Genomic DNA, 12,291 nt, shown 5'->3' on the forward strand with positions numbered 1-12,291 from the left:
CAACAAATAATAACAACACTCGATAGGCACCATAATGATTTTCATGTTCTTGCACAATATGCTCTTTTAGTAATTTTAAATTGTACAAAAATTCAACATAGAAACATATTGAGCGTATACATCATAAAAGTCTTTATTGGAATGAATCCTGAATAGTATACATTTGTCAATTTTTGTAAGCAAATGTGTTGCACCGTCTCAACAAATGAGCTCACAAAAAGAACCAGTGTACTCCATTATATCACCTGGGATTATATCACCTGGGATGCTAAATAGTATCCCACTAATATGTGTAACACTAATATCTGTAACATCACTGAATTGAAAGAAGACAGTTTTGCTCACTAATGACACGGGTTTCAAATCTGGCATACAAACCAAAGCTCAATGTTTAGGATACATGCGTAAATTGAGATTAAGGCCTGATTGCCGAAGCGTGAGGAATGTGGAAAGCAAATGTAAAAATGGTAACAATAGCAGCTCCTGTTCCTTCAAAAATGTGTATGAATTACATCAATCTCTCTCCTTGTCAGCATCGAATACATGTGGTGACAGTGTGTGAGCCGTCTAAGGCCTTGAAGCATCTTCATTACATGTGTCTACAAACACACCATAAACACCTGCATATCAAATACACATATTTTGGTTTCCAGCGGCCCAAACATTAAGTGTTTGGGTTGAGAGGACTTTTTTTTTTTTTCTTCAAAAGACTAACATTCACTTTTTAAGTCAGAGTAACAATACAAAATTCTGAATTCCCACAAGGAAATGAAAAAAGATATCAAATTAATAGCTACAAATGGTCCCAACATTGCATTTGCAGTAGTCATGATGGGTGTGGGCTGGCAGTAACTTCATCTCACTTCATTGTGTCGTATGACAAAGTAGAGAATCAAGTCTTGTTCTTGTACAAGAACAGGTATTAGTCAACATTAAAAAGGAAATTGTGTGATTTATATATTAAAAACAACAACATATATAAAGAACATAAAACGATTTGATCATGAAAGCAAGAGCACGCACGCAAATGCTGCTACTTCAGTTAAAGTTGTGCACATAAATCAAACAGCTTCAAAGTGGCACCATTTATGAATACCATGGCTTGAACTTTGACACCTGAAAACAGAAAGACGCCAACTAAATGACTAATAAAAGCACTTGAAAGAAGAGGCAAAACGTTGTTCATAGTCAGTAACATTGGTTTCAAGATGCTCTCAGTGAAATAAACTACTCTCACCAGTTTGCCGTATGAATAAGAAGAACCTTCATTTTGATGCTTATTGGCGCACCGAGTCAGAGCAAGGTGGATAACGTGAGTGCCAGCCCAGCCCATACCGTCGTCAGTCTACTACAACACTAAATAATCCAACAGAGAGATGAAACAGCCAGATATGGGTAAAATGCATAAAAGAGGACAGGACGTACAAAACCAGACACATAAACGGGGACATGTTGTTCTTCAGTCCCTCGCCATGTCTACGTGTCCTCCAGCCCACCACATGGTGACGAATGGGCCTATTCACTCCACTGTCACTGACTTGGCTAGATTTCGAGGACAGTCCACCTAAGTGTACACAGCACAATCCACTTTCATCTTAAGCATTTCACACTTTCAGTTTTTAACCCTCACAAATATAACTGGTGTCAGCGCGGGCGGGGCGAGCCTAAAGTACTTACGTCGAAGCCTCGGAGCACTGCCAGATGGTAGGAGAGCAGCTGCAGGGGGATGACGCTCAGGATGCCCTGCAAGCAGTCCACGCAGTGAGGCACTTTGATGGTGCGGCACGAGTTGCTGATGCTCTCGTAATCGTCTCTGTCGCAGATTATGATCGGACGGCCCTGTCAAAGCAAAACAATTAAAGAAAAAAAATAATTAGATCACTGGTAAAAATGGCTTGGGGGAAAAAAAAAAATCTGTTCCATCAGTCTTACACCTCCAATAACGTCATGTGGTCCTGCTGTCCAATAGTGATGATGTCATGTTACAAGAGGTGCGCCACAAGGCCAAATATTTTTCCCCCATTTGTCCAAAGAGCAATAAAAGTGCATGTTTTCCATCTCAATAAATCCCAAAACAAAGAAATTCGTCCAATGTGCAGGTTTTCATTGGATAACATCATGAAAAATTAGCTATACTTATATAAGTTCCTGTTTTGAAAAATTCTATTGCCGTAGGATTATTAAGTGGAACAATACACAATATTTTTGAGCGTACACATTGAAGCGATTGGTATAGTCGGTCCTACCTGGCGGGCGACAACTTGCTGCAGGGCGTTCTGACATTTGACGTATGTGTGGTCTTTCATGATGATCATGATGACTGGCATGAGATTGTCCACAAGAGCCAGAGGGCCATGCTTCAGCTCCCCAGCCAGGATGCCCTCAGAGTGCATGTATGTGATCTCCTTGATTTTCTGGGGAAGAAAAGTCACTGAAGTTCAACACTTACGTCGGTAACTAATAACTTAATTAGTCAGGAGGAATGAAACGCACAGTTGGTCACTTACGCAAATACCAAAAACATATGCTGAAAGGAGTGACACATTCTATGTTCTCCTCCAGAGATATTGAACTCATTAGAAGAAAAAGCTCGAGTGTAATAAGGGGGGGTAAAAAAAAATAAGACACGTAGCCAGTGGGGAAAGGATGATTGTTTTTTCTTACCAGGGCTCCTTCCAAGGAGGTAGCATAATGGTAGCCTCTGCCCATGATCAGTACACTCTTTTGCTGGTACAGCTCTGTCGCCAGCTTCTGGATCTCATCATCCAAACTGAGGACCTCCTTGATCAGGTCTGATGCACACGGGAGGGGGGAAACAAATTAGGATTGGAAGTCAGAAACATGTGGTGCAAAGCACACACATGTGAAGTGTCCGGTCGGAATGTTGACTATGAACAGCAGAATGGCCAAACAGCCTGATGCTGGCAGACAGTCTGTTGTGGAAATGCACATGTTTGGTCAATGGACTGCATTTATTTCTCACCTGTTTCCTCTCTTTCGATAATTGTTTCTACAGCAGCCAGGATAAATTCTTTCTTTTTTGACAATCCCACCATGTTCTTTGTGGTTCAATCAAATGATTTACTACATCAAAATCTTTTTCCTGATGAAAACACTAGCAGGTGCAGTTATTTCACCGTAGCAAGCGTATATTTGGGGTCCATTGCCTGATGTGCGGGGTCGACAGCTGTAATTTTTCACAATTGTCCAGTTCAGTTACTTTCACTGGCTCAGCATGTGGCTCTTCACTTTGGGCCCTTGCATGCCTTCTAAAATTTGGGAGGATTTCATTCAGTGAACCCAATGAAGTTTCCGATGTTTTTTTATGTTTTTTTTTTTTTATCTGTATACACCAGCATCTTTGATTTACCCGGAAGCACCTTCAGACCCTGGATGATGTCACGGCGTCTTGGCTGCATGGAAATCCGGTCAGCGCACATCATCAGAGCAAACATAATGAGGGCCACAAACTGGCTGGTGTAGGCCTAAAAAAAAAAAGAAGAATGTTGTGAGTGCAGCCTTCTCTCATTGACAAAACAATGCAAGCTGATACGACCACAATGACACTGATTCGCAAAAATCTCCAAGTGGATGAAAATCTCGCAAAACATACAAAAAAGGAATACAATCTCGCTTAAAGCAACATTTCTGAGACTATGATCTCTTTTCTGCTGTCCTGATAATGAATTTTGTCTCCACCTAATAATGCACAACAGATGAGAATTGCAAGATGAGGTGGGTGCAGGCAAATGTGGAGCTAAATCAAAACCAACGCTCATCCTGAACAAATGCTTGAAACTTGGGGAATACAAAAGTCTGCTGTCATCAGCAATGTGCGCTTGTTCCTTCATCTCGCCTTAAGTTGAGAGACCTATATCCGTTTGGGAGAGACAATGTTCACCTGAAGCCAGTTCATTACATAAGACCCGATGCCCAAAAAATAATTGTGAAAACCTTTACGATTTTTTTTTTTTTAATTGTGGTCCCTCAGTTCTATAACCGTACGTGCTGCCCAAAAATGTGATCAAATGGTGCACAGTGTAATTCATGTGGAACACGCTGACCTTTATCTAAAAATGATGACCACGCTTTTATGCAGCTGAAACAAAACTAAAATCCCTCTGAAATCGTTTTTTCCAAGTTGAAATTCCCCAAATGTACAGTCACAGTCTTCCACTCATTGTCAGTTGACCTGCCAAATCGGACAACCCATGACAAAAGTGTTTAAAATTATATTTTTTATTAATCTAGCTCTAAAAACGTCAAATTGAACTGCTCTAGATTCGAGTTGTGACACATGTTCTCCAGTGATTTGGCAAATGTGGTTGTGCAGCGCTGCTTGGGTCGAGGCAGCCAAGCAGTAAATGATGGCGTCTCCGAGGCGTGCTTGCAGGCTCTGGAGCAGCAAGCCGCTCGAGTCCCTGAGCCAAGTGCAAGGGCCGGGCCAGGACGGAACCTGCGTCATTGGCTCTCTTTAAACAAATAAGCCCAGATATTTTTAGTTGCGTGCCATTGTGTATATATGCACTCACTGGCCTCGTAATTGGGCCCACCTGCACAACGTAATGAGGTCTAATACAAAACTATCACAATACTGGCCCTTTAAGTTATCAGGTTTTGGGCTACTGTCCATTGAGACATCTGGGTTTCATCCACAGTTTCTAGGTGTGGGCTTCACTTATAAGATGTTACGTATATACATTGCACGGCCATATCTTGGTATGGAACAGGGATGGATAACGTTTTGTTTCTAAACAGCAATTTATAACAGATGGGACAGCCCATTTATATAAGAGATTGATATTTAAAGTCATCTAACCAATGACATAAAATATATATTTTTTTAAATTCCCAAGTAAAACTTATTCTTTTAATGTAAAGTGATCTGAAGAATACAGTATAGATATTCAAAGCACTCAATAATCCTACCCAATGTCACTTCTTATACAAGTCTAAACACAGTGTTAAAATATCTTTAGACTCATGTGAGGGAAAAAAAATACAAATACAAAAAAATGAATGAGATGCATGAAGTGCTTGCAGGATGCAATTCAACTTTGCATGACGTTTTCGTCATTGAGTGGTAGAAGGTTTTTATGATAGTCATCAATAGTCGCTAACTTAACTTACTGAAGTTATGACACGAAACATCAAAGTATATTCTATAATTTCATATGGAAGAATTTGGAAATTAGAACCAATGTGAGTTGGACTTTTGTTTTGGAAAAAACATCCATGGTATAGCAACCCAGACATTTGGCATTGGCAAATGTGCAGAGCACCAAATCTCTCCTGCCTCACCTTAGTGCTGGCCACTCCGATTTCAGGTCCAGCATTGATGTGGACTCCACAGTCAGTCTCCCGAGAGATGGAGCTGCCCACCGTGTTCGTGATGCCCACAGTCAGCGCCCCTCTTTCCTTGCAGTAGCGCAGGGCCATCAGACTATCAGCAGTCTCACCTGAGGGATGACATGTAAGAAAACATGAGATGCAACAGAAAATGTATGTAAAGGTTGTGATTTTGCTTGTTAGTTTGGTAGAGAGTGATGCATACAAGGCTCCAATTGAGCAAACCCCAAAGAAACCTCATGATGGACATCACACAAAAGACGATAAACAGTTTACTCAACAGTTTACAGTCTGGCTCCCTGACATGGAAACAAGGCCAGTGCTCTGCACTGCACCCTCACCCGACTGGCTCATAAAGAAGCAAACATCATCTCGGAAGACAGGTGTGTTCCGGTCCAGAAAATCGCTGGCCAGCTCCACCATCACGGGCAGCTCTGTAAGCTCCTCCAGGACCTGACGAGTCTGCAGGACCAACAAAATCATTAGATCAAAACAAGTTGGGCGCAGGCCTGTATAATTAGTTGAATGATAACAATTTACACTTAAACTGTTTAGTATCTACTCACCGCGACGCCGGCATGGTAGCTGGTGCCGCATGCAATAAGAATCAGGCGTCGACATCTCTGGATCTCTTTGATGTGGTCCTTCAGTCCACCCAAGGTCACTGGGAACAAAGCAAACAAGCAATCCATCATTATGCTTAACCACTTTCCGCATCATTAAATGTGCTGAGAGAAGCCAGTCAGTCAAAGAAATTTTTCATCCGTTATGTTTTCACATGGACTTTAATCCCACATAACCCAACTGGCCCATCGGTGACTCACAAACAATTTTTTCTGCAAATATATTTTTACTATAAAGACAGTATATTACTGATCAGTTACTACTTTCTTTTGCTCTTCATATCTCAATGTAATCTTCGAGGCCAATGGGTGCACATCAGGCACAACCGGTATTTATTTTTATTTATTGCTAGTATTTTGATATTTCTTTGTTATAAATGTTCAAGTTATACATAACATTTAATTTTGGTAAAAGAATAAATACTACTTTTGAAATTATACAAAAAAAATGAAGACAAGAAAATCACAAGAATAATATTGCTAACCTGTGTTGTCATCAAAGTTGACTCTTCCTCTCATGGTGTTGACCACAGACTCAGGCTGCTCAAAGATTTCCTTTTGCATGAAGGAGCTAAAATTGCCTGTGTTGGAAAGGGGAAGATAAAGAACACGATGGTTTTTAATAAAGCGCTCACCCACATGAGAAGGTATGGTTGACACATTAAACTCACTACTAACAATATAGTGTTTCACTTCTTGCTTGGAAATGTAAAAGGTTACACCAGCAATAACACATGCTTGACACATCGGCTAAAACAACTATTTTCTATCAAGCAAAACAATGACGGGACATGAGGGAGTTAATGTTTGTCCATCCCTAATAAAGTGCAACAGTGAAATGTGTTTTTCAGTTTGACTCTGTAAGAAATTTGGGTCATGCGAATTAGGTTATTCAGCAGATCGCTTCCAGAAACAGGCAAGAGGCTGAGAAAATGATTGGACAACAAAGGAATGCACGAGTCCAGCCAACAGTGGCTAATTTCTGCTCTCTGCTGGTCGACTGCGGGATAACCAGTGAATAGACACCAGTGAACACCACTTCACGGTGTACATACAAATGCAGTTATACTTGGTTCAAATTTTTAAGTTACTTTTTGGTTCCCTATGTTGACAAAATAAACAACAAAAACTGTTTAGCTGAACTGTGAAAGGCATTCAGCGACATTTCACAACTAATTACAGGGCACTATGGTGGAAGTACAGCGGAAGGTTGCAGGTGCAGAAAAAGCAATTTAGGACCCCAAACTCACCTTTCATGATTTGCTCCAGCTCCATCTGAAGGGTCTGTATAGCACGGGCAGGGTAATCTCCGGCTCGGCGTTTTATCCTGTGTATGGACAGCCTTCCCTCTGTCACAGCAGCCACGTCATCATCCTCGAGGAAGATCACCCGATTTGTATGCTCTATAACGGCACTGTAGTCACAAACGCAATATTGATTTGCCATTCAGATAGTGCCACGGGAGTGTGGCACGATGATGCTTGTAGTTGAATAGGCAGGCCGTGGGATCCTTACCTTGCATCGGAGGCAAAGTAATACTCAACAGCTTTCTCATCCACAGGGAACAGGCAGGTGTCCTGGTCGACTCTGGGGAGGGAACCGCAGCTCTTTTTTTCTTTGCCAGCTGAGAAAAAAAAAAACAGAAACTAGGTCTTAATCCAACTAAAGTCAAAAGAGACAAACACGACTTGAAATGGGAACTTACATGAGCGGTACACCACAGGAATATGGTCTGTTGAGAGCTTGTGGTCACTTCGCACACCAATCAGCAGCGGACTTCCCCTCCTGTGCAATACGATGGTTAAAAAAAAAAAAGTTCACAAAGTAGCTTTGATTGTGGGGCGAGCAAACATGATTTTTTATGACAAGATATCAATACCAACAAAGTATAAATAAACAGTGACTATTTACCTTGTGACAACAGCCTCGGCAGGATAATGAACACTCTTGAAGACCAGCGCAAAAGCACCTTCCTGGGAAGTACAGTGAACTACGTTTCAATTGATAATCAATAATAGTTTGTCTGTGTGTGTGTGCGTGTCCTTACTTACCAGTTGCTGTGTTACCCTTTCCACCAAAGTGGCAAAACAGATGTCATCACTCTCGCGGTTGTCGTACATGTACTTCACCAGCTTGGCAATGGACTCTGTGTCGGTCTCAGTCTCAAACTCATAGCCTTTACTCATCTGCAGGGTGGGATCAAAGAGTAAATTCCTGTCTGGGTCATTCGTGATGATAAAAAATGATGAATGAAAAAGAAGAAATTGTGCTCACCAGGAATTTCCTTAGATCTTTATAGTTGGTGATAATTCCATTGTGAATAACAATGAACTCTGCAGAGCATAACAAAAAACAATGAACCCTGAGACACCGTAACCTAATGACGCACTCTACTTACTCGTTCCACAAGTATGGCTTCATTGAACATGAAAATCAAGAAATTGAACAATACCAATATACTAACAAACCAAAACTGAACTAATTATTTACAAGGTGAGCAAATCACTGACCATTGGTCTTGTCTGATCTGTGTGGGTGGCTATTGACTGCGCTCGGTTCTCCATGTGTGGCCCAGCGGGTGTGAGCAATGCCGAGGTGGACATCCAACTCCACTTCAAGATCCAGATCTTGCTGTTCTAAGCAAACAAAACAGACTAGGTTAACACCTTAAATCAAGACAGTGGCCTATTCAGGAGACATTCTTTTGTTGTCATGTGATCAACTACTTTCAGCTTACTGTGGATCTCCTCATCAAGGGCATTCACTTTTCCACGCTGCTTGATCAGTTGGATAGTCCTGGCATTGGTCTCCCAATCCTTGCCATTACCGCCATCAATGCCCACACCTGAAAACAAACAAAATACTTGAACTCTAAACACCACGTTGATATTTACGTCAGTCATTTAGAATAATGAATCTACGTGCAGCTAGTGTTGAATGACATTCCATTTAAAGTTTTTAATTTAATAGGGTACAGTAATTCCATTTTAATCATCACTAAGTGAAAAAAATGGGTTTACAGAAGAATGAATTTTTGGAAAGCCATTGAGTCTTCAAGGAAAAGACATGTAATACTGATAGACTTCTGCCTAAAAAGTTTAAACCAAAAGTTTTTTGGACAAAATTATATTTTTCTGATGTAGTTTTTTGTCTCCTTTTTGATTGACTAGTAAAGACTACAGTTAACAATGCTTATGAAATGTTTTGAAATGATTTATTGAGTGATGACGTTGGGGCAAGCACATCTTTCTTCTGAAACTTTTGTTAGGGAAGGCCAATCATGTTTCCTTTGTGCGGTGTCTGTGAATGGCAGCAGCTATGTGATATAATCAAGGTAATTGTCCTCTGGGTTGAAAGCGAGAAGACAGCCAAGGATAAACAAAGCAGAGTGCGTTGCTGTTAACCGTTTTCTCTTCTGTCTCACCGGCAGAATCATAGCCTCGGTACTCCAGACGTCGCAGGCCTTTGAGAAGGATTTCAAGGATCTCACGCCGAGTCCTTGGTACATGGTAGTTGAGATAAGCGAAGATTCCTGGAGGGAAGAAAAGAAGATTATCATTGATGACAAGAGTCGAGCGCCTCGCCGCTGTGGAAAGTTTAAGGCAGGTCTATGACTAACATTTTTGTTTAGAATATTACACATTTGATAATCCCTTCCAAAAATACCCTCATTGTTTACTTTTCATTTCATTTCTTAGAGCAACTGATAAAAGTCAACAAATGCAACTAAACATACCTGATATAACCACATTCTTCCAATACATTCGGCAGAAAAAATAAAGAGAATGTCCTCCGTGCACATAAAACATACGAGAACCAGTCTTGCAAGTGTTACTGCATTTCGTAGCATAGTTAGAAAAAAGGTATGAGTCAAGAAGTGGACTGTCCGTGCGTGTGCGTATACGTACATTGGTATTGTGTAAGGCGTACACAGACAAAATACAGCGAGGCAACGAAAAACCCGCCCCTCCCATGTCAAACACGATCTTCTACATTTCACAGATTGATAGTTGTGGTTCTATCTTTTTTCCTTTATATTCCACATCACAGGAAATCATGGAAAGTACATTGGTACCAACACAGTCAAAAATAACACTGACATGTCGGATTGTCAGACAAGTACACAAACCACTGATCAGTTTGACAAAAAAAAACAACCACAAAAAAAAAAGACCAAAAAACTAACTAAATAAAAGAAACGCAGTTAGAGAGTCAATCCACCAGATCCAAAATGACATTCAATGGTGGAAGTTTCACATTAAAGCTGTTCAAAGATTACCAACTAATATTTAGATACACTAAAACAGGCACAGAATGTTTTTATTTAAACTAGTGGTTCACTGTTGGTACAAATATTTGCCTTAATGTGTCAAATGATAGTATGAGCAATGTGCGTTTGGGCAAACAGCTAAGCACTGATGAAGCAGTAGCACAGCAGTCCAACAGTCCTAGTCCTACAGAGCTTTCTTTCATTTGATAGAGCAGTGAGGCTTTCATTTTTTTAGGTGGGGGAGGTATACTCAGGAGGACATTTGTACTCTAAAATGAATAAGGGAGTTTATTTCAAACCAATAGCAACTAACAACAAACATAACTAAAACATTATTTTTTAAATGATTATAAAAACAAAACCACTTATCATTCTCTGAACCTTGCTTTCCCCAAAGAACAACCAAAAACATTTGAAATGATTTAATTTCCCCTATTCTTTTCAAATACAGGTGGATGTTGTAAAATTTGCAGCCACCTTCAAGCGATCAAATAAATTTTTTTGCACACTGTGCATTTTGACAGGTCATGTAATGATGTTAAATTATTGAATATTTTCAATGTTTATCAGAATTGAACAGTTAATGGTCTGACAAAGGGTTGCTCTCGGTCTATTCCAAAATTATCAGAAAAGAAAAAAGTTGGACTCATTTTTGTTGCCGGCCGCATCGTAGTCAGTTTCCCTTGGAGGGTCATTATGATTGCCAACGTCCTCTATATACAGTATAGCCTACACAACTAACTGATGAATACCTACTTTTGAAATCAGACTAGTATAAACTGTTCAAATTCTTTAACAAGATGAAGGGTAATAAAAATTGCAAGCGGTATCTCTATTTTTTTTTTAATTGCAAGCAATATCTCTTATTTTAAAAGTGAAGACAATTTGTAATTGTAGTAATGACACAAAGTCATTTGTCTTCGTGGGCCACTTAAATTGTTGTGGCGGTCACCTATGGGTTAGAACCTTAAAATATCACCTAATCGTTAACTTTGATCAGAGATTGCAGTGACATTGATGGGAAACAGGTACAGAATCTGCTACCACTCATTGCGACAAGCAAAAAGTACGACGATATGTTGTGATAACATGAGTGAGTCAATAAACTTCTTATCAGAATTAAAGAATCAGCGCTGAATGTACCACTATGACTATTAAGTCAAAATCTCTCGTTATTGCTATTGGTTCCTCCTTTGTTCAGTCGATAAGCAAAGTTGACTCGAGGACATTAATGACTCTGTTAAATCAAAATAATGGAGACCAGATTGAAAGTTAAAATGATCGTAGCTTCACTACGAACGGCAATTAGTATTACCTATTACTAGCTAGCTTGTACCACAGTATGACTTTCTTACTCCCATTAAATTACAATTTTGACACCCAAACCTTGTGAATAGGCGCGACATGGTGTCGTCAAAATCCACAATTGATGACTTAATATATGAGTGGCCACGCAGCATCATTTGGTTCTCATTCAGTTAGCTAACTTGGTTAGCAACCTCTGGGTAATTCAAACTGGCTCCAAGAAGAATAAGCTTATTTATATGCCAAACGGTGTTGCAGTCGTCTGACAGTTTGAGTTAAAGACAGACTCTTTACGAATAGGGTTTAAAATTTAAATTAATCCAACACTCACCACACATGACTTCTGGTTCGGCTGCCCGCTTCTGTCACACAAGCATCTAGGAACGTCTGTCAAATACACTACGCCTTTTAATTTTTTTGGACTAATCAGAGCCCAGGAGCATCTTCTCTATCCCTCGTGATTGGCCAAAGAAGTCTTGTCAATCTCTCGTGATTGGCCAAAGAGGTCTGTCAATCAAGCCATACCTTTCAACGTAATCTCCCCTGACGTGGCAAGCGGATGCGGAGCCATGTTTTGCCTGTTCGTCAGCGTCACTGCACAAAAACAGGCGTTTATTGCATGTGCCCAAAGGAAACAAAAATCAACGCCCCTCTTGCTTGATTTATATAAGGGGAACATGGAAATCCGTATTGGAGTTACACAATATCCTAAAAAGTCATGATTCTTCACTTCTATCTTAGAAA

General features: G+C 40.2%; 1 protein-coding gene across 4 annotated transcripts; it reads right to left on the reverse strand.

The window, feature by feature from the left end:
- Nucleotides 1-108: 108 nt before the first annotated feature.
- gfpt1 (glutamine--fructose-6-phosphate transaminase 1) lies at nt 109-12,030 on the reverse strand. Of its 4 annotated transcripts, none has more exons than XM_088376654.1 (19): nt 11,879-12,030; nt 9,397-9,504; nt 8,710-8,817; nt 8,483-8,608; nt 8,247-8,305; nt 8,024-8,158; nt 7,884-7,945; nt 7,678-7,757; nt 7,488-7,596; nt 7,223-7,386; nt 6,458-6,553; nt 5,916-6,013; nt 5,691-5,811; nt 5,302-5,459; nt 3,371-3,485; nt 2,665-2,792; nt 2,247-2,414; nt 1,678-1,839; nt 109-1,564 (listed from the first exon to the last, which is right to left on the reverse strand). In XM_088376654.1, the coding sequence occupies exons 1-19, from the start codon at nt 11,883-11,885 to the stop codon at nt 1,520-1,522; spliced, it is 2,049 nt and encodes a 682-aa protein (XP_088232780.1). In that variant the 5' UTR covers nt 11,886-12,030; the 3' UTR covers nt 109-1,519. The 4 variants fall into 4 exon arrangements, with proteins under 4 accessions (XP_088232780.1, XP_088232779.1, XP_088232778.1 ...); XM_088376653.1 differs by having other exon boundaries at nt 5,631-5,811; XM_088376652.1 differs by lacking the exon at nt 11,879-12,030 and adding an exon at nt 9,709-9,751.
- Nucleotides 12,031-12,291: the final 261 nt, after the last annotated feature.

This window comes from Syngnathus floridae, chromosome 5, assembly GCF_059516105.1.
Source record: "Syngnathus floridae isolate MCC-2025c chromosome 5, RoL_Sflo_1.0, whole genome shotgun sequence".
Classification (NCBI taxonomy): Eukaryota; Metazoa; Chordata; class Actinopteri; order Syngnathiformes; family Syngnathidae; genus Syngnathus; species Syngnathus floridae.